This window comes from Mastigoproctus giganteus, chromosome 6, assembly GCF_048544385.1.
Source record: "Mastigoproctus giganteus isolate SK-2022 chromosome 6, ASM4854438v1, whole genome shotgun sequence".
Lineage (NCBI taxonomy): Eukaryota > Metazoa > Arthropoda > Arachnida > Uropygi > Thelyphonidae > Mastigoproctus > Mastigoproctus giganteus.
This window is the reverse complement of record NC_143580.1, coordinates 155,931,165-155,954,570: the sequence shown is the minus strand read 5'-3', so window position 1 is coordinate 155,954,570 and position 23,406 is coordinate 155,931,165. Positions and strand designations below refer to the sequence as shown.

The 23,406-nt window shown below is 35.8% G+C and overlaps 1 protein-coding gene across 1 annotated transcript in view; it reads left to right on the top strand.

Annotated features, from left to right (window-relative positions):
- LOC150084675 (uncharacterized) overlaps window positions 1-23,406 on the top strand; it is a 284,941-nt gene that overhangs the window by 233,613 nt on the left and 27,922 nt on the right. The window contains exons 15-16 of the mRNA XM_090376319.1: window positions 1,258-1,433; window positions 17,620-17,738. Coding sequence (XP_090232445.1) covers window positions 1,258-1,433; window positions 17,620-17,738 — 295 coding nt within the window. The remainder of the gene's footprint in view (window positions 1-1,257; window positions 1,434-17,619; window positions 17,739-23,406) is intronic.

Sequence of the window (23,406 nt, the reverse complement as noted above, 5' to 3'; positions counted from 1 at the left end):
ACTGTGAGGTCATTACTGTTGGTATAATAAATTTGCTCATAACATAAAACTAGCAGTTTTAAATTTCCATTACCATTTTGGAAATTGATTACCACAGCAGACTAAACCAGAACGATGATTCTGACTTATTCTTAGGCATTTCTATTGAGGATAGCCTAAAGTAAGAGGAGATGATTCTATTCTTTTGTTCAATGAGGAAGTACTTTATTGCTGTCATAAACTACTTGGTGCACAAGTTCCCATGAAAAAATCATTTTCAAATTTAAAATTTTTTGTGAATAATTCCCTGATGTGGATGAATTCCAATGTAATAAAAAATTTAAAGAATGAAATGAATCTCTAGATCATTTTGTACAATGAGAGGAAGAGGAACAAAGTACAACCCAAAATTGACATATTTTTCAGTCCAAAGATATGAAAACTTGACAGCCAGGGGCCATCAGATTAATAAATTCATGATTTTAATTGGCATTTTAAGTTTAATTTTGAGATAATGTAGTTACTTAGCACATAATTATATATATGTAATATAGAATATTTTATATGTACAAATTTTTAATATTAAATATTTTGACTGACATTTGCACATCTTTTCACTACCATTTATTATTGATTGGGAAATATCCTATAACATAGACCACAACTCACAAATACATATGTTACCTTATGGGAATACAGTGCTCACTTAGTGTTCTGTTTTTCTAATACGAATTATCAGTGTTAGGCAGGGGTTGCTTGCAATAGGAAAATATAGATAAAGTGATGTATTTGATTACCAAAAGTTACATAGTGGCAATCATTGCTGCAGAGCTATTTTGTTTATTGCCAAAAAAGAATTTTCATGAACTTGTAATTCCTCACTGTTAACATTTGCATAAACATAGAGGAGGCTATATATTGTTGATATATCTCTGTAATTGGCAATATTTTAGGTAAATCTTAATTTATATGCTTTACTTTGTTTTGTTAGTCTTTGCCACAAATCTTCTCTTGAGGCAAATTATTGTAGTCAGTTACTACTCTGTTCCATATGACTTTGATTCTTCCTGTTATAGGTGCAGAATAATTTAATTTTCAGTAGTTGTATCAGTGAAGTTTCAGAGAAATTTAAACTACTTCAATGTTGCAGCAAATTTCAGCCATTATAAAGTTTTCAAAATGAGTAAAAAAATTAATGTATTAAAATTTAGTCCTCTTAATAAATAATTGGGTTTTTTTTGGTTCATTAATTATTATTTTTGATTAATATTATTATAGGAAACCTGAGATTTTAGTAAAGGATTCTGCTGTTCAGATGACGCCCTCGTGTGCTTCAACCCTGGCCTCTGAGTCAACAGCATCTACTTCAATAGCTCTCAGTGAAGAAACAGATAATTATTTTTCAGAAGGTGAATGTGTACTGCATGGAACTTGGGATAAACTCAGTTTATCTAGTGAGTTAGATTATGTAATCTTTAAAATTCATCTACTCAGAGTTAGATTATGTAATCTTTAAAATTCATCACCATGCCCCTATGCATGGTGATATGTTGTAGTTCTTATATTTATTCTTGGCATTGTTTGTACCATACTTGAGTAGGTACAAACAATGTAATAAAAGTAGTTATTCATAAACATTACCAAAAAAAAGTGATAAACTGAACTTAATTAGTGAAAACCTAAGTGATATAAGGCACGTCTACCTAGATTCCTTGCAAACATTTATAAATAACTACTTTTTAATAAAAATTGCGTAATATATTTTTACTAAAATTGTATCATGCATGGTTTATATTAGGTACATATTTATGTATGCATGTATCATAAGCACCTATGATCTTCACTATGTCTGTCTGTTCCAACAGTCTGCACACAACTCAATTCTGAGTGGATGGATTTTCGTGAAATTTTAGTTCTTTTAGAAAGATTTGTTGGACCACTCCCCAAGTTTAATTAAAATTTGACAAATAGAAATCTGGCAGTTATTATTCTTTTTTTTTTTTTCCCATACAATTTGTAAAAAAAAAATTCATGGATTAAATGTTTATTTAATTTTTATTTATTTTTTATTTTTATGTAAACCCCGAACACGAGAGGTATTAGAACCTATAGTACTTAGTACTGTGCTTGGGTTGGAGGTTGAGAAGACGAAAGAAGATATTTGTTGACATTGGACTTGAACTTCTGTAGACTGTAATTTTCAAGAAATATGTATGAAGGAAGGTTGTTCCAGAAAACGGCAGTTGAATGAATAAACGAGGAAGATGTGAAGTTGGACAGTAAATGGATGTTGGCTGGTGGTGGCACGTGTTCGGACTGTTTTGAAAGAGAGAGCGGGAATTATAGAAGCCAATTCAGAAGAACAGTGCCCATGGAAGTATCTGTAGAAGAGGCATGCAGCAGAAACAGTACGTCTATGAGAAAGCGAGTGGAGAGACTCTGTTAGAGATGAATCATTAATTAACCTAACTGCCCTCTTCTGAATGGAATCAAGAAACCCAAGAGAGGTTTTGGGGGCACCACCCTAGATGTGAGAACAATATTCCATGGCAGGGCGGATTTGCGATTTATACAGAGTGAGCAGCTGTTTGGAAGAAAAGTAACGCCGAGAGCAAAAGAGAAAACCAAGTTTGGTTTTTAGATGCAGAGGAAGCAATATTTGTAATGCGCCTGTGCCAAGAGAGATTAGAAGTCAGGGTAATCCCCAAAAGAGATATATCATTTTGCCTAGAAATCGGAGTGTCACTAAAGATAAGCATAGGAGCAGAAGAATCCTTTTTGCGAGATATAAGACAAGACTGAGTTTTAGAAGGGTTGAAGTCAACTAAGTTGTCTTTGCCCCACTGGAGAATTACCTGAAGATCGGCATTTAAGGAATTGGTAGCAGATTTTCGAGAAGTTGAAGCTAATTGAACAGGGCAAGGTTTCTCAAAATGGAAAGTGGAATGCAATGTGCTATCATCGGCAAAACTATGGATAGGATTTCCAGTCAATGGAAGAAGGTCATTAATATACAAGAGGAAAAGAGTGGGGGAAAGAACTGAACCTTGGGGACACTGGCATTAGTGGAGAAGTTAGAAGACAGAGAGCCATCTACCATCACCCTGAGTGAGCGATCAGAGAGAAAACTGGATAACCAATTACTAAAAACAGTTGGCAAACCATAAGATGGAAGCTTGTTTAGAAGACCTTTATGTCAAACACGATCGAAAGCATTTGAGATGTCAAGAGCAACTACTTGTGTTTCACCGAACCTTTTCATTGAATTAGTCCATAAATGGGTAACATAAGCCAGAACATTACCACTTGATCGACACTGACAGAATCCATACTAGCAATCGTTGGTCAGACAGAAGGTTTCTAGGTAGTTTAAGAGTTGGCGGTTAATTGATTTCTCCATTACTTTAGAAAGAGTAGAAGTAGCAATGGGACGATATTTGGATGGGAGGGATTTGTCACCCTTTTTAGGAACTGGCTGGATATAAGCAAATTTCCAAGCAGAAGGAATAACACCTTTGGAATAAGAAAGTGAAAAAAGGCAGCAAAGAATAGGAGTAAATTCAGGAGCACAGGTTTTGAGAACAAGTGAAGAAATACCATCGGGACCTGGAGCTTTGTTAGCATCAAGATTCGCCAAAATCCTTCTGACATCCTTTTGAGATGACCACAGGAGGCATTGAATGGAGTGTGTTGGGAATGGTGGAAGGTGTTTTACCAAGATCATTAATATATGAGTTGGAAGAAAAATGGGATGCTAGCAGGTCAGCTTTATCCTTGGCTGGAGTGACAACAGAACCATCTGGTTTGGACAGAGGTGGGAGCAGAGATGGGCAAAAGTTGTGGCCAATAGCTTTGGCAAGGGGCCAGAATGCTCGGCTACCATTAGGGCAAAAAGCAAGTTTTCTACTCTTAGCCTGTTCAAACTCTAGTTTGGACTGATTAATAACTGCTTTACAATTGTTGCGAGCTTTGGTGTAGGCAGAAAATGAAACTGAAGAATTAGAAACAAGCCAATTACGATATGCAATATTCTTCTCTTGAACAGCCTTAGCACATTTATTGGAAAACCAAGGTTTAGATAAAGGACAAGATTTTAAAGTGGAGTGTGGGATAAAGGATTCTATTCCTGCTAAAATATCACTGACACAATCTGAGCAAATGTTGACATCAGAAGGTTTTGAAACAGTAATCCGACCAAGGAAAAGAAGAAAATAAATCTCGCAGGTTATCCCATTTTGCATTCTTGTAATGCCAAACAACACGAGGTTGGGAATAGCCATGAGATAAAGGCTCCATTGGAGAGGAAACAATCACGAAGTTGTGATCTGAAGTGCCTAAAGGACCTCTCGCTTCGACCGTGTACTTAGAAGGGTTGTTTGTGAGAAAAAGATCAAGCGTGTTGGCTGTATGATTAGGTATTCTTGTAGGTAAATGAACAATCTGTGCAAGGTCACTAGTAATTGCAAAAACTCAGCATCTCGACCAGCTGGGTCCGTGTGACTAGAAAACGGAAGCCAGCTGGAGTTGTGAACATTAAAATCACCAAGGAAAATTACCTCACTGTTAGGAAAGTTGGACTGGAGAAAGTCAAGTTGCAAAGAGAGGACGTCAAAGAGCTCCAAGTGATTAGTGGAGTTGGGAGACTTGGCAATTCCAAATTGCCAAGTCTCTGACAGGGAATATCAGAACAGACATATGCATGTACCACCTTTAAGGCGAAAGGAATCATACAACGAATAATTTGGGCATCTGAGATGAGAAGTAGTTGAATCAACTGATAACTGAGTTTCTGTCAGAAAAAGTACACGAGGTTTGGCAGACTGCAAGTGGAAATGGACATCGTTAAGATTAGAATTAAGACCACGGATATTTGTGAAATGAATTAGGAAGTGCTTGGGAGATTTAGATCTTTTCGCAGATAAGCTTGCTCTATTAGTTTGACAATTCGTGGTGTATTCAATAGTAAGAAAAAGTGTGTGGGACATGCTGTATGAAGTAATGAAATTTTTGGATATGGCGTACACATGGTAAGAATATACCCAGATCTTGACATAATGTGGCCTCGACAATGCTCCCCGCATACACACTACTTGGACTCCCTCCAGTCACTATCTGGCAGAATAAGAGGTAGCAAGATTATACACTAGCTGATCCGGAAGCCTCCTAGAGAGTTACCAATAGGTTTTGGTCCGGTGTACTAACTAACTAGCGGCCGGCCTGAAAACACCGTTTTAGAGCTGTACCCTCGAAATTTAAGGAATATTGGATCTCGCCACGATGTTCATCATAACCTCAAAAGTCATTAATCATACTGCATGATTGAAGAGATGGGGAAGGGTTGACTGGAAATTAGCTCTAGAGACTAAACATTTAATGCAATATTGTTAGCTTTAGACAGTCCTTGCATGCTTCACATGTATTGTTATGTTAGATGTGTGAACATTGTTGCTTGGGAAGAGATACTTAAAGAGGAAAGAGACTAAAAAAAAAGAGAGATGTGTGTGTGTGTGTGTGTGGGAAGAATAATAAATATTAATTATATAGGTGTAATTAAACTGTACAGTTAAATTTCAAGAATGTAAACCTATAGTTTTATTAAGCATTTTATAATGTTATAAATGTCTTAATTAATTGATAAGAAGATGACTATATTTATTTTTCCACTTATATTAATCACAGAAAAAAAAATAATAATAATTAATTTAAGAAAAAAAAAATGAATATACCTGAAATGAAGTTGGCTATTGTTAGTACACACTGCATTACCTAACTTGTTATTTTGATTTTTATGCAAGGTATGTGAGCATACAGGCATTCATTTTGCAGTTTGAAATAATATTTATATAAACAAGAATGAACTCTTATTCAAATAAAACATTAATTTCATTAATAAAACATTGTATTCTCCTTTTAAGACAGAAAAATAAACAAAAGTAGGTAAAATTTAATTATTTTCTTCCTCTTTAGTAAGTTTTCACTTATTGAGAAAAATGAACAATACAAGGTGTAGCTATTAAATAATGAGACTATTGCAATAAAATAAATATAATGAAATATTTCATACCTTTCAAGTTATCCCATTCAAAATAATTGTTTATCTTGCACATACTCTTCCAAAAAAAAATTTTTTTTTTTTTTTTTTTTTTGCACAGAAACATTCCTGGAAATCATCTTCTGTAAGCCCTTTTAACACTTTGGTCATTTTCAGTGGGTTCCTTTTAAGTACACATTTCAGTTTAGGGAATCAAAAAAAGTCAAGGGATTAGATCTGGTGAGCAGAATGCATGTTCACACACAGGAATTTGTTTCCATCAAGACAGCATGCTCTCTGTTCTAGTGAACAGAGAGCATGTTGTCTTGATGGAACGTACAACCATCCTTCCACAATTCAGGTCTCTTTCTTCAAATTTTTTTTGCACAGCCTTGTCAGAAATTCAGTGTAGTATTCAGTTTGATTGACTGATTTAGTGAGATGTTCAGCCATAATGATTCATTTAATATTGAAGAAAACAAGAAGAATTTTGACATTCTTGCTTATTTTTGTAATTGCAGTGCTCAAAAAGTCTGGATTTTCAGTTTTTTTCCAAAACATCTTCACAAACTTGGAGCCTTCTCATTCTTTGATCTTCATTCAAAATTTTTGGCACCATCTTGGCACACACACTTTACTTGCCTAAATTTTCAGTTAAAATTTTTCTCTTTTTTTTATCCATATTGAGTTCTGATGACAACTATTCTAATGCTTAAACGATGATCACTTCTAATCATTGTCTTTATCCTGTCTACATTTTCATCAGTTTTCATGGATACCAGACAGATTGGTCATTCATCATACTCACTCACTCACTCACTCTCTCACTCACTCACTCACTCACTCACTCACTCACTCTCTCTCTCTTTTCTATAAATCTTTTATGTCATTCAAACACACAAGCCCTTGACATAATATCTTCCCCATAAGCTTGATATAACAACTCAAAACTTTTAGTTGCATTTTCTTTAGTTTTGTTAAAAATTTCAGGTTGATTAGTTTGTCTGATTCTTTTTTGATGTTAAAAACGTCTTTACCGGCGTTATTTGGAAAAAAGCGTTGCGTTACCTAGAAATCATTATATAAAATCGTCACCAAACCTGATGCACATGCATTGTATGTTACGTTAAAAACGTCTTTTCTTGGGCGCATGCATTGTACTTGTTACGTGCAGTGATGCAAGTATAACACATGCACCCAAGAAAACTCAATTGTATGCAACAAGTGCAGTGACCACTACGTTATACCGTTAGCATTAGCATTAGTAGAGGCATATGATGCAAGAAAGCAAGCTTATGCAGCATCAGCCAAAAAAAAAAAAAAACCCTTTCACTTCACCCCTCCATTCACTTGAAATACCTGTCCAGCTGAGCCTTAAATTTATTTAGGCTATCAACTTCCACAACAAGGGATGGAAGTCTGTTCCACCAACCACCTACCCACTGGCTAAAGGCAAATTTCCGCACATCTATCCTACATCTGTCTTTCCTCAATTTGAATTTATGCCCTCTCAGGTGATTATTCTGAGCAAGAGGCAGTATCCCATCAGCATTGAGCATGCTCAAACCATTCAAGGCTTTGTACACCTCTGTCAGATCACCTCGCCGGTGCCTAGTCACCAGACACTGTAATTTGCAAAACTTAAGCCTTTCTTCGTAAGAGCAACCCTTCGTTCTGTTTACTAATCTTGTTGCCCTTCTCTGTACTCGTTCCAGCAGCTCTACATCCTTCTTGAAATGAGGCCTCCAAACCTGTATATACAGTACTCAAGGTGCGGCTTGACCATTGCCTTATACAAAGGAATAATCACCTCCTTATCCCTGCTAGAAAAATTCCTGTATATCATTGACAATACACCATGAGCTACTCTTGCAGCCCATCTGCACTGCTCAGAGAATTTCATATCTGCCTGCACAATTACCCCCAGGTCCTTTTCATTCTCTACCACTGTCAGTGTAGTACCACAGAGTTGATACGTTGCTCTGGGGGTTATTGTTTCCCATATGTAGTACTTTACATTTGTCGATGTTAAACTTCATTTGCCACCTCTCAGCCCATCTGCTCAACCTTTCCAGATCCTGTTGCAGCAGCATAGCATCAGTGGCATCCTTAACAGCCCTGCCAACCTTTGTATCGTCTGCAAACTTGGACATTAAGCTTGATATACCATCATCAATATTATTTATAAATACAGAAAACAACAATGGACCCAGCACTGAACCCTGAGGGACTCCATTAATAACATTAGTCCACAATGAGCAGTGTCCATTAATTACCACTCTGTCTTCTGCCACTGAACCATCCCTTTATCCCTAGCAATAATTTGCCACCAGTGCCACACTGCTCCAATTTGTGCAGCAGTCTTCCATGTGCAACAGTATCAAAAGCCTTTCTAAGATCCAAATATATAATATCAAAGTTATTCCCTGCATCAATTCTTTTATGACTACATCATAGTATCCAATCAAACTGGTCAGGCAAGACCTTCCCTAAACAAAACCATGCTGTGTCTGAGCTATAACTGAATTCTTGTCAAGATGATCCTGCAGTGCTTCTTTAACCAGTGCTTCCATTAATTTTCCTGGAACAGAAGTTAAACTCACAGGTCTATAATTACTTGTGTCGCCCTTTGATCCTCCTTTGTGAATTGGGGTTACATTTGCACATCTCCAGTCTGTGGGTACCTCCCCTGAGTCCAAGGAAGCTCTTCATAATTATGGCTAACGGATTGCTTACTTCCTTTGCTGCCTCCTTTAATATAACTGGATAAATCCTATCCACCCCAGGTGCCTTTCTTGTATTTATCTTCAACAATATCTCCTCCACTTTACTCTCAATTATGCCAGTGTTTACTTCATCTATGGCATTCCCCTTCCTGAATAACTCCTCATGTGTGAATGTAGATGCAAAATATTGATTTAGTTTGTTAGCTATCTGAGCAGGATCTGAACACTTGAACCATCGATATCAAGTGGACCAATCTGATTCATCCCCTCCCTTCTAGAGTTTACATAAGTAAAGAACTCCTTGCTGTTTTTCTTTGCATCCCTTGCCAAAGATTTCTCATAATCTGCCTTCGCCTGCCTAACCTCCTTTGTAACTTGGTTACAGATCAACTTTTATCTATCATAGGCTTCTGTGTCACATGTTAATTTATATGTATCCCGTGCATTTTTCTTCTCTGCCATATGTCTCATTAGTTCATCTGACATCCATTTAGGTCTGAACCTTGAACAATATTTCTTTGTTGGTATGTAAAGCCTAGTAGCTTCCAAGATAATTTCTTTGAATGCTTCCCATTTTGAGTTTGCTTTGGTAACATCATCAGTTGGTCCCACTGTATAGAATTTAAATACTCTCTCAGACCATCGTAGTCGCCTTTACGAAAGCAATAACCCTTCCCTTTACCCCTGATGGTAGTTACCTCCTTGAGTAAATCCCACTTCATCACATTGTGATCACTGCCACCTAGTGGTTCCTGTATCTGCAGATTCTTAATGCATGAAGAATCACTACTGATAATCAAATCAAGAGTATTGCTCCCTCTAGTTGCTTCCCGAACATGCTGATTTAGAAAACAATCATCCAATAAATCTATAAAAGCCTTGCTAGTGTGTGTGACCAACCCACAAATTCCAGTAAATATCTGGGAAATTAAAATCCCCCATTATAAGACTCTCTGATTTACTGGCCCACTCTATTTCCCTGTACAGTTTCTTATTATACTCATCAGAGTCATTAGGCCTATAGCACACTCCTACTCTCAATTTTGATCTTCCAATGCTTATGTCACAAATATACCGTTATATCTGATTAATACACGAGTATCAGAATCTACAAAATCTACAGTCCACTATTCAAAGGAATATGTGAAAGAAAGAAAAGGAAATTGGACAGAAATATGAATCCAGATGAAATTCAACAAGTGTTTCATTGTGCCTGGGACTTCTCAAAGTGCACCCAAAAAAACTCGAGCTGAAATAATGAAGGAATATCGTGAACAGAAGAAAAGGAAATTAGAAATTGAAACTGTTCTGAATCATAATGAAATTCAACCACAGAGTTCTACTATGCCTGATACTTATCAGGCATAGTAAAACTCGGGAATCTAAAACTCCAGCAGAACGAATGAAGGAATATCGTGCATGAAAAAAAGCGAAATTAGAAATGGCTAATAATAAGATTTCTGATTACATCCCTATAGTGTCTACACGAGCTGACAGTGAGTTTGAAAAACTAGTGTACAAAAACCCATTTGGATTTAGTTGTAATGTTTGTGATCATTTATGGTTTCAATTAAATTTGAATCCATTTACAAAAGTGAGTACTTTCATGACGTGTAATACATGTCATACTTCATTAAAAGAGGGACTGATACCAACTATGGCAACGTCAAATGGATTTATATATCAATTTGATGTGGCCATAGTTTGTATAGCAATTGTCTCCAGTGCATGCCACACCTATATATAAATGCCTGAAGAACTCATTGATTGTTCCTGAATTATGGCTTTCACTACAATTTCGTGAATTAGTACAAGTTGTTCGAACAGTCCAATAAACTTAGAATCGAGATTTTTGTAGAAACATAAAATCTCAATTCTATGTTTCTACAAAAATAGGCAATGGAGAAGCGTTATTACCAGATGAACTTAAAATTATAGAATCGAGATTTGTTACCAAAGACAATGCTACTAATTTATGTCTGCAAGGGATTCGACTATTTTTAAGAAATAGTGATGTAAATGCGTATAATACAAATGCTTTTGTTGCAGATGAAACCCATGAAGTGGTTGCACAAGATTTATACCACCGATATCATTCTGAAGAACAATTAGCAAGTATGCAAAATAAAATTCATAAAATGTCAGTGACTGAAACTGCAGGACTTCCATACATTCTACCATTATTGAAAGGAAAACCATACAGGATTACTACAAATATAGATTTGGTCGATGGATTGGTAAACGGTGCAATCGGTACTTTAGTATATTTCGAATTTGAGGACGACGAAACAGTTAAACACGTATGGATGAAATTTCCTGAGTCAAAAATAGGACATAACTTTCAATCTTGTTATAAACAATATGTGAAAGATAAACATTTACCTAGTCAATCCATACCTATTATAAAACGATCAACTACAATTCCATTCAAGAACAATAGGAAATTAACATGTAGACATACACAATTTGCTTTAGTTTGTGCTTTGACTATACGTAAATCTCAAGGAGGGACCTTCGACAAAGTTATATATAATTATGAGAAAGATCATCAACAGCAACTTGTATATTTGGCATCATCTCAAGTGACCTCATTGCAAGGTTTATCTATTATAAATCCCCACAACGATTTCACCATAGCAAAACTACTAATAATATAGAACTTTGTGCTGAACTAGGTTGCTTGAAAAATAATAAGCTACCATCTCTACAGGATGAACTGCAAGATTTCATACAAAGTGGTATATCTATATCATCAATGATATTTGGCGATGTATATTTGGCGTCATCTCGAGTGACCTCATTGCAAAGTTTATCTATTATAAATCCCCACAACGATTTCACATTTCACCATGGCAAAACTACAAAACTAATAATATAGAACTTTGTGCTGAACTAGGTTGCTTGAAAAATAATAAGCTACCATCTCTACAGGATGAACTGCAAGATTTCATACAAAGTGGTATATCTATATCATCAATGAACGTACAAAGTTTACGGGCCTATGTTCGAGATATCGAAACGGACACAATCTTACAGCAATCCAAAATATTGATATTAAGTGAAACATGGTTGGATAATGATGAACATATATTACTTAAACCATTCCAGTGTGTGACTCAATTTAAAAGGTCAGATGTTCATAGTGATGGGGTTGCAATATATCAATGTGAAGGTTCAATTATCATCAGACACCACATATCTTTGCACAACATAATAGCAGCAATGTGACAGCGATATCATATGGAGACATTTGTGGATCTTTGTGCAAATTCAATAGTAAATCTATTTTCATTATTGCCATATACATCATTCCAGGGATGTCATTAGATATAATTCAAAAATTCATAAACAAGAATTTGATACCGTATTCCCTTCAAGGTGCAAAATTATTGGAAGAGCCACTGGGTCGTATACTTATAATTCTCGCTGGTGATTTCAATCTAGAATCAAATTCTGAGCCTGGAAAGAAGTTTTGTAAATTTATGAAAGATGTCTTCAATTTATTAAGTCAAATACTTTAGTAAATACTACATGTAATGGAACAACAATCGATGGAGTATTCACTCGGAAATTAAAATCATTTAACTGTCAAAATTATATATCTTATTTCAGTTACCATAGACCAATAATTTTAGTGTTATTATAATATATTTTATATGAATTATTTCATTGTACACTACTACAATGGAAAATTCCATTCATTGTATTTCATTCTACTGAAATTATTTTTTCAATAAAAATGATGCAGCAATACTTTTTTATTTATTTATTTATTTATTTTACTGTACCAGTTTCATAATGAGTTCCTGCAGTAAAGACATTTTTAACGGCTGCTGCTGTTACATCATCAGTGACACTATCAGTCTCAGAGTAGAGTGGCAGCAACTCAATGTTTAGAGACCTAGTACGATTTTTTATTATTATTTTTTTTTTTCTTCTGACAAACTAAAAAAAAACACGTCTCACGGCAAAGCAAATGAATGTGGTGTAACATGACTTGCCAGATAATGTGCCAGTTCACCTTGAACCTTGCCAGAGGAAAGGTTCAGGGTCAACTGCTGTGTCTTTGTTTCACAGGTGAAACTTGGTGTGCAGTCCCTTCAACTAATAGCCACACCTCAATTGTTTGTGTGTGTGAGAGAGAGAGAGAGAGAGAGAGAGAGAGAGAGAGAGAGAGAGAGAGAGAGAGAGACACATTATGCAAAGCAATGATTCTGGCATTTGTTTTTATAATTTCTTCCCTAAAAACAGGAAATTTTCTTTTTGAAAATTTAACAGAACTTAAATTTTAAAAAAGAATGATACCATTAGTTACCCAGTGGTGATTTCTGAGATGAAGAGCTAGTATCAGGTTGACTTGGTTGATATACATTTGCAGGCTAGTGCTCAGCTTTAATTCATTGTGGTCTGCCAAGACTGCCTGACTAAGTTTTCACTTATTCACTTAACCTGTTTACAGTTTAGTTGAAATTATATTCAAGATATTGCCAATATTTTAACACATTTTCACCTTATTCAATAGAGTTCTCAAAGTTTTAATTAATAAACTGTGACAAAATAATATCTTGGAAAGCAGTATGAACAAATTGGTTTTAAAATGATTGCAGAGAAATAGCATATAAGAAATGGGGTCAAAATGCCCCCTTTGTAGCCAACAGGAGTTGAGGTCATTAATCTAAAGAAGAGCAGAAGTGGAAATATAGGTATATTGACATACCTGTTCAAATTTTGCATTTCGAATTCCATTCATTGGGCAGATGATTGAGAGTTTGCTATCAGATGATAATGAATTGAAAAGTATATAGACCAAATTAAAAATAGTTCGCAGAATACTTTGCAATTGCCAGAGTCAGGACAATGTTAAAAGGCACTTTCAAGCATATTCAGAACGTTAATCAAAAATAGGATTATCAGCATGAACCTTTCCAAAAGAGACTAAGTAAACCAGAGAAATATGAAGACCAAAGAAGCAAATAATGCAAATGACAATAGTCAAGAAACATTGGCCAGTGTTTCAGAAAATGAAATGGTTATATACAACCTGTCAAAATTAGAAAACCTGTTTTCAACAATAGAAAACAAGAATGCATCAAAGCATTCGTCAAAGAATACCTTGATGCTTCAGCTTAAAAAAAAAAAAAAAAAAAAAAAAAAACTAATAATTTTATTTGATTCAAAACAGCAACAGATTTCCAGCTCCAAGCTTTAATTTCTGCCAGATATAGGAAGAGTGGCTTTTGTAACATATTGTGTTGTTCTTTCAGTAATGAGAACAAAGCTGAACAATTTCATTTGTTCACGAGAAATCAGTTCATTGTTTTCTGAGTCCATTATGTCTAATTGTGAGGTTTCACAAGAAGAAAAATTATTATGTGAAATAGCAAGCATCTTGTCTCCTTTTTGGTGATCAAGGTGTGCAACGAACTTCTGTGTTTACTGTTAAGAATGTCAGGAAAATTAGTAGGTAGGTATCCCATGATTCCTGTACATTAAGTGGACAGAAATCATGGGATACCAACCTAGTAACAGGTAGGCCTACCTTTCGCCCGGATAAGAGCTGTCACACAGCGAGGCATTGCGTCCACTAGTTCACAAAAGTGTTCCATAGGTATTTCCATCCATCTTTTTCACCAGGGGGTGAATAAATAGCCCCCCCCCCCCAGTGAAAAATAGTAATTTTTATTTTATAAAACAAGAATTCAATAAATTATCAAATAAACACAACTAAGTGTGGTACTTGTTAGGTGGTAAACGGTGAAAATAAATCACTAAAATTCAAAAGACACGAAATTTTCAAAATAATTAAATGGGCAATATTTCTGGCTGCACAAATTGTAACTAAAAGCCACTATTTCAAGTGTTTGCATTTTCATTTTATGGTTTTCAGGCTCCCTTTATTTTCACACAAACCATCTCTTGATAGTGTTTCATACAAACAGTCTACTTGCAACTAATCTTTGTTTGTATATCGCAAACAAGATCACAGGCTGCAAATAGGTTTGCCTGAATTGGTTACTGACAGATGTTATTGTAATTATAAAGTGTCCCACAGCTTTCAGGGGGAAGGCCTAAATGTCTGGGCAGAGAGGAGAGTCTACTTCAGCCACTAATTCAATCGTCTGCAGTTTTGCTTTATCGTTTTCGCATTCCCTTTATTTGTGTATTTCACAACAAGAGTCTACTTGTGGCTAATTCTTCCTTTGTATACTGGAAACAAGACAGTTCGGTCACAGCCTATAAAAAATACATTTTATAACCTTTTTATTATATATGCATATGTACATGCGTGTGTACATGTGAAATTTCAACATCATTAATTACATTTTTTTCAACTTCTCTCATAATATCTCATTGACACACGGTTTTTCTTCTGTAAATATCGATGCAAAGTAACTGTTGAGTTCATCTACAGCATCAGCTGGGGTATCTAATACTATTCCACATCCATTACACAAGGGTCTGATCTGATTTGCCCTTCTGTTCTTTGCATATAAACTTCAGCCATTATCAACCCACTGCAGGATGGAAGCCTCCTCAACAATTCATGCTGAGGGAAAATGGACCATAATCTGCCACCCTGGTCCAGTGCGAGTTAGCAGATTGACCGTATTTAACAGTCAGTGGCTTGAACCTCGGTCTATTCAAAGAGCGTGTGCTACTGCTCCATTGGTATGAGTCATGGTTCCCTCTGACGAAGTGTTCAAGGCAGATCCTGTAATAACCATTGTAAAATTTACTAATTATTAATAAAAGAAACCTTCAAAAAATTATATTTATAATATTTAAAAAATCAAATTATTACGGGGGGGGGGGGGGGGGACTTTTCAAAAGAAACTTTACAGAATACTAAACCGTTGAAATCCTGCTCTAATCCCCTCTTTTTGCTGTCGCTATATAGAGCTCCAATAGGCACGCCTGCTCACCATGAATGCCAACATGAATGCACATTATGCATAAATTTGAAATCCGTTGAAATCCTGCTCTAATCCCCTCTTTTTGCTGTCGCTATATAGAGCTCCAATAGGCACGCCTGCTCGCCATGAATGCCAACAGTTGAATGCATATTATGCATAAATTTATATTTATGCATAAATATAAATATACAGATTTGTTTTTAACATATACATGTAAATATTAAATAATAATAAAAAACATACACATATACTACATGTACTCACCCCCCCACCCCTGCGGATGCTCTGGATTCAACATTGTGCACTACTGTCCATAATTCCATCGCATTCCTGGGTGAGGGATCGAAAGCTCAAATAGACCTTTCCACAGCATCCCAAGTATGCTCCACAGGATTCCTGTCTGTGAACAGGGAGGTCATTCCATGGTGGCAAAATCTGCGGAATGCTCTTTGAACCATGTTCTAGTCACCACGGCTCTGCGGGGAAGTGCATTGTCCTATGGGTGCACAATGACCATGAAGGGATGTAGATGGTCTGCAAGGATGGACACGTAACCTGGACCATTCAGAGATGCATCTAGACATACCAACGTGTGCCAGTTGAACACTCTGCAGACCATTACCGACCGTCCACCTGCCTTAACAGTTCCTTGTTGACATGACGGGTGCATAGCGGTTTCTGCCAGATACACACCCTCCCATCCTCTCAAAATAACTGTAACCGGGACTCATTGCACCAAGAGACCTGTCTCCAATCATCCAAGGTCCAGTACCAATGTTCTTTTGCCCGGTTGAGGTGCAGAGTTGTTGTGTTAGCAGTGGAACTCTGGTGGGTCAGCGGCTCCCATACCTATTGCAGCTAATGATTGCCTGATGGTCTTGATGGAAACATTTCTGGCACCTTCCTCATTGAAGTCTGCGGTGATTTGTGCCACTGTCGCTCTCCGGTTGGCTGAAACAATGCATCAGACATCGATGGCCACTTTCATCCACCACCTTTCTCTGCCCACAGCAGTATCCATGATGAGATGTTATTCCGGAAATGGCATATTCCCGATATACTCTTGATACTGTCAAATGGGATAGTCCAATTTCTATACCACTTCTACGATAGAGTGACCTATAAGTCAGGCACTCAATATCATCCCTCTTTCAAAGTCAGTTAACTCATGACATTTATCCATACTGACATCGAATTACTGTCTAAGTGAATGCAGTGTACCTATATACCTGCAAAGCAGTGGGTTCATCCACTAGCGAGAGGGGTGACAGTGTCGCGTTACCCAGGAACCAAGTATCCCATGAATTCTGTCCTTTCAGTGTATTTTACCCTTTAAGTTTTGCCCTTAGTCATAATCTGTATATTTTCTGTCTTTTTTTCTCCTCATTTACTCACTCACTTTCTATTTTACCATTATCACTAATCCAACTTCCTTGGTGATATCTTGAAATTGAAGAAATTATGCATAATCTAGCTGTAGAATAATCAAAGAATAAAATTTCTTCCTTGCCAGATATTTTTCCATTCTTGTATGTTTGCTTTGTGTCCTTGTCTGCTGCACGAGCAAAAAACAGATATTTCCATAGTGACTTCCAAGGGTCACTTTTGTACTTTTGTTTACAAGAGTATGGTTTGAAAAATAACTTCAGCATGATCAATCAGACATTGCATCTTCTTTGTTCCAGCTTAGATTTTTACTCTTATGATTGCTTCCATGATAGAAAATGAAAGGAAAAATTTTTCCACTGATACAAATAATGATCTTTACAGGCTAATTTAGTTGTTTTATTTTAATTTTTGATTGATTATTGTACAGCCTTAGAATGACAAGTTTATTTGACAAATTATGCTTGTTATTTTAATGTGTACATAAATGCATATCTTGTGCATGTGCATCCAAACATATATTTCTAAAGAATATATTTTTGATTTTATCATTTTATATTAGCATAAAACTTTTTATTACCAGATCCCTCTTTTAAACTGGCTGTTAATGAAATGAAAAGGATACAGAGAAAAGGCAATGAATATAAAGGATCACTAGCTGAAATGAAGTCATTTAAAACAGCAGAACAAGATAACATTCAGGTAAATTATTTTTTATATTGTTTTATTGTGTATTTTTTGTATACTGATAGCTCTAGTTTATGCATCTTGAATATTGCAGTTAATGGAACTTATTTATTGGAACTGAAGCATTAAACTCAAACACAAAAAAATAGCCCTTTTGAACTTTATATTTAAGTGTTATGAATTATTATCATTTATTATATATCTGCATGTAAATTTGTTACTCAGAGTTACCCTAAATAACAAATTCCTAAGTTCCAAGGTTATCCACTTCTGCAACCTCCATTTCATTATCCCTTGCAGTACTTATATTGATTTTTTGTTGGATCTCCAAACTGTCATTAAATCCACCTCCCAAGAAAGAACAAATTTTCTAGCTGAACTAGTTTTTAACTTTAACTGTACCAAGGTACTTTATTGTTTAACAGAGTTTCACAAAACCATAAACGTAAAGTTGTACAAACACCAGGTTTATAAGTTACACACAAATAATCACTTATCAGTCTAACTTATAATTGTTTAAATAATAAAACTTCCAATTGGGGTAATAAAATTCATTTTGATGGCATCAAGTAACTAATTCCAAAAACAGCCATATGTAGTAGTTGGTACATATGGCTGTTATTACTAGGTGCATTTTTATTCCTGGGAATTCCCTATTTTCCAGTCATTCCCTTTTTATTCTTATTTACTGTGTCATGTGTGAATCATCATACATAAGAAAAGTATTCTGATATTGCAATAGCTCATTTTTCATTAAAATATAATTACTGCTTCCAAAAAAAAATTTTTTTTTTTTAATTTGAAACGGTAATTGTTTCTGGCAGGCTAGCAGTAATACTTGACAGTATTACTACTAGAATTTTTCATGGAATCTGATTACTTAATTTTTTATATATTTTTTTAATAGAATTGATGGTGTGCTTGTAGAAGTAATACTGCTATGCATATTTTAGTATTTGGTCAAGATTTTAAAAACTGTTGATGTTGTTGTTGTTTGGTTTTTTTAGGAACATTAGCAACTAAGGCCATATTGCTCCGGGTGACGGGCTCGAACCCCGGTCTAAACAAGAAGCATGTGCTACGCACTGTTGCTCCTTCCCACCTGGCTACGGAGGCGCCAACAGTGACGTGTGACATTTGGATGCAGTGCACTTTGAAATTTGCAATATTCCGTAAATTTTTTTCACATTTATCTACTATTCAAATAAGGTTAAAATTATTTAACTAAATTTACATTTTTCACTGTCTATTGTTAAGATATTTTCTACATAAAACTGTATAACCATTTTCATAATTCTAAATTACTCAGTCGGACCTCTATTTAATTATTTTGAATTCCCCTTGGAAGTTACATTTAGAATAGTTTCCGTTGAGCGAGAAAATTTTCATATAGCGAACGGATTAGGAGGGAATTAACTCTGTATGCACTGTTTGCATTTCTGGCCTTCAGGCAATTAGTGCTGCTGCACGAATTAAGAAAGCTAAAGGGATTACCATTCTACAACTTAGCTGTACCTGGTAAAACCTATCCGACCACCTGTCCCACATATGGAGAAGTCACGCTGGTCAACAGTGAGCAGATCAAGGGGTATTCCCAATGGACTCTGGTCCACCTTCCACTGCAGTGGTGTCCAAACCTTTCCCGTACAGGGGCCATATTCAAAAAAATTCAAAGTTAGATTTCTTTACTGTGTTACATTTTCCATATCTTGTTGATTGTAAAAGTAAAATTGAAAATATTCGAAAATTTTATTAAGTGCAATACACAATTACATTTACTGAACAAACCATTTAATGAGATTTTTTTTGATAATTAACAAAATTTAAAATGCTGTTTTAGTTCACTTTCGAGGCGGGCTGTAGGTTGGACACCTTCGTGAATCAACCGTGAGCACCCCGTTCGAGAATTAGGAGAGCCTGATTTTCTTTTACCCCAACAAATAATCATCTGTTGTTTCACGGAAGTGCATTATCCACATTTTTCCGTAAATTTTCCCTATCTCTGTTTACATGGTCACAGTACCTGAATATCCGAATGACACTGACATTTTCAAAAAAAAAAATTCAAATTTAAGAACTAGTGACAATACCAATGATGAGAGAAGGAAAACGAGGACAACGAAGGTATTAAACCTTCTAAGCATGAATTGTTGGCATTTGGTAAAAATGAAGTTAGAAAATTGTCAATTAGGTTACAGTTAAATGCAATTCGTGGATTTCGGGGGTAATTGAAAAGATGGTTTCGGAAGAATTGAAGAATTTGATGGATGCTCTGAGTATGATACCAATTTCATCGAGTGAATGTGAATGAGGATTTTCACAAATGAATCTGATTGTCAACCCAATCAGAGCTTCGTTGATGAAAAAAACAAAGTAATACTTCACTGCTGTTTCTAAAAATTGTATGCCCACCGCTGACCCGCTTCGATTCAGCAAAATATGTCTATTCGTGGCTGCTTCAGAAACGTCATTCAGCAACCGACACACACACAAAGAGGAAGAAAAGAAGTCGGCATAGGGTGTTGGATGAAAACTTAATAAAAATTTGGAATATTCTACAAAAGCTTTATTATAAAATTATATTTACTTATTATTTTTAGGAGCCATAGTCTAACGAAGGACCCTTAAAATGTCACTCGGTTGTCTGTCCGTCTATAACAGCATTGTATCTCTGGAACCACTCAACCTATTGACTAGAAATTTTGCATGGGTTTGCACATCAAGTGGGCCAACATAATGCCCACTTGATTATTGTTGATAAAAATTTGTCTGAGAAATGGAGGGGGGTTAAAATGTGGGGGGGATAAAAATGTTGTCGACAACCTGTAGCTACACCATTGGAAAGAGCTCAACAAGTGTATTTAAAATATAATTTTAAAATTAAAAATGGCAGCGCCAGACAGGAAAATGTGAGCAGTTTATGTCCCCCTCTCTATTTCCGCCGCTAACAGAGCTAAAAATTTAAAAATCACATTAGCTCTGCTTTATTCGATGCTTATCAAGGGAAAACTACTCCGATTGAAATCTATCATTTATAATTAAATGATGAATTATAAATGTGTTAAAATTAAAAAACCTATTTTTTATTGCACTTCGATATCAGGCTTCTTTATACTAAGTAACTCTCCTTTTGGTGACAAAAAGGTTTCTAAATAGTTAGTTAATAATTCTGTAAAGGTCATTTCTAAATTTTGCAACTAGAAGTATTTTTTAACAATTTTCAAAGCTGGAGTTGTCCCGGCAAGGAGATACTCAGAGAGCCAGTGTTGAGGCAGTGGTGGTGGAGAGGCACCTGCACGGAGTCTTGCACGGTCCTCACCTGCCAGTCACTTCTCCTCTGAGACTTTAATCGCTTCTCCCACCCTTGGCATTCGCAACAACAACAACTGAAAAGACTCAAATAGACAATGTTTTCGTTATTTCCTAAGTTTTAGGCCAAGCCGGGGTACTAGAAACTTTTCAGTTACCATAACGCTCTCTATTTGAGATACTACACTAATGACCATTCGTGTCATCCTTAGCGCCCGGCACTCAGTAGTTGACCGATTTATTTATTTATTTTATTCACATTTTACTTATTTTTCTATATATACTTGAATAATTACTTTATACTTAATAAACTGTGTTAATATACTAAATTTATTGTTCTTATTCCAAAAGCATTACTACGAAAGTAACAATATCAGGAAAAAAAATTTTTAGAGTACTTTTCATATCCTTTTAATTTAAAATTTTTCCTAATAGCAAAGAATGAGTACCGGCACCTATTTTTTTTTACAAAAAAAGCACTGTATATATGTATGTATCAAATTTAAAAAAATAATAGTAATACCAAATTATTTTACGAAAAAGGTAGCAATGTTACAGCAGGACAGGTATAGAGATCGTGAATAAATAATTTTGATTGAGAAACAGGGAAAAGGCCAGGAATAATTTATGACCACAAAAAAAAAAAAAAAAAAGATAATAATTTTAAAGTTTGAAGAGACTGTTTGCATGTTTTTATTGAAAACTATGCCTAAATTTGTGGAAATCCAAGCAGTAGAAACAGAATTGGCAAAGTAAATAAATAAAATTAAAAATGCAGAAGAAAAGTAATATTATCCATTATGGTTAAAATCAAAATACAAATTTTTCCAGTTACAAAGATAACAGGACCAGAACTATCTGATAAGCTGGTCTAAATAGTGAAATTAATAAGCAGGGGAAAAAAAGAAAGAAAAAAAAAATAAGAGGAAGAAATGTCGGCCGTGAATCCCTTACCCTTCAGAAAGCTACTGGGATAACATGACTAATAACATTTTGCAATCCAGTCAGCCAAGCAACAAAGTTACTTGTTTGAGTGGATGTAGCTTTTACACTGCCAAAAAAAGGGGGGGGGGGAGAGAAGCCATAACATAAAACAAACATTAAAAAAAAACTGTGCACGCACAGTGGAGGGAACCAATCTGATGTTATCAGAATTAGACAAAGTGCTGTTAGCACTTGGCCAATAGTTCTGTTCTTTTATAGACTCCTGGACAATAGTTCCATTTGGTCACTATTGTTGTAGATTTCATAATCAACTAATTTGCATGTAATCAGTTGAAATAATCAATTAATCATTTAATTATGCCTATCACTAATAAGACAGTTGCTCTTGACATTTCTAAGGCTTTTAATTGTGTTTGACATAAAGGTCTTCTAAACAAGCTTCCATCTTATGGATTGCCAACTGTTTTTTGCAATTGGTTATCAAGTTTTCTCTCTGATAGCTCACTGCAGGTGATGGTAGATGGCTCTGTCTTCTAACTCTTCCACTAATGGAAAAGTTAGAAGACACGTGCTGGTGTTCCCTATTGGGGATTACCGTGACTTCCAGTCTCTTTTGGCATAAGCACATCACAAATATTGCTTCCTCTTCATCTAAAAAATTGGGTTTTCAGTTTTGCTCTCAGTGTTACTTTTCTTCTAAACAAGTACTTACAAAGGGTACTAGGAAAGTTTTGCAATATGACGCAACAATGAATCACAGGAAGCTGCATGTTGAGACATGTTTATACGTGCATAGTAGCCGCCGCGCCAAGTCGATGGGCTCAGTTATTCATTAGTAGTGAGAGTGTAAAGTGCTTGCGATGGCATCGTGGTCACGAAATGAGATAAGCACAGTTTTGCGGTATTCGTGCGTGGTTTAACCATAGACCAGTGCTTGGAAGAAATGACTCTTGCACTAGATGATGATTGTCCACATCGTACAACGATATTCAGGTGGTATAGAGAATTCCAAAGGGGAAATTTCACTCTGGAGGATTCTGAGAGGCCGGGAAGGCCACGAACGTCAGTTACGGAGGAAAATGTTACTGCTGTGAGGAAAATGCTTGACGAAAACAGGCGAGTGACCTACCAACAGATAGAGGATACTTTGGGCCTAAATGCACCAGCAATTCGTTCGATTCTGCAAGATCATTTGCACATGAAGAAACTTTGTTCTCTCTGGGTGCCGCATCAACTGACTGAAGAGCAGATGACACGACGTGTGACTTGGTGCCGGGAGATGTTAAAAATGTTTGATAAGGGACAATCTCGGTATGTGAACAACATCGTGACAGGTGATGAGACTTGGCTGTACTATTACAATCTGCCGACCAAGCGCCAAAACAAAGTTTGGGTCTTTGATGATGACGACACACCCGTAATTGTCAGA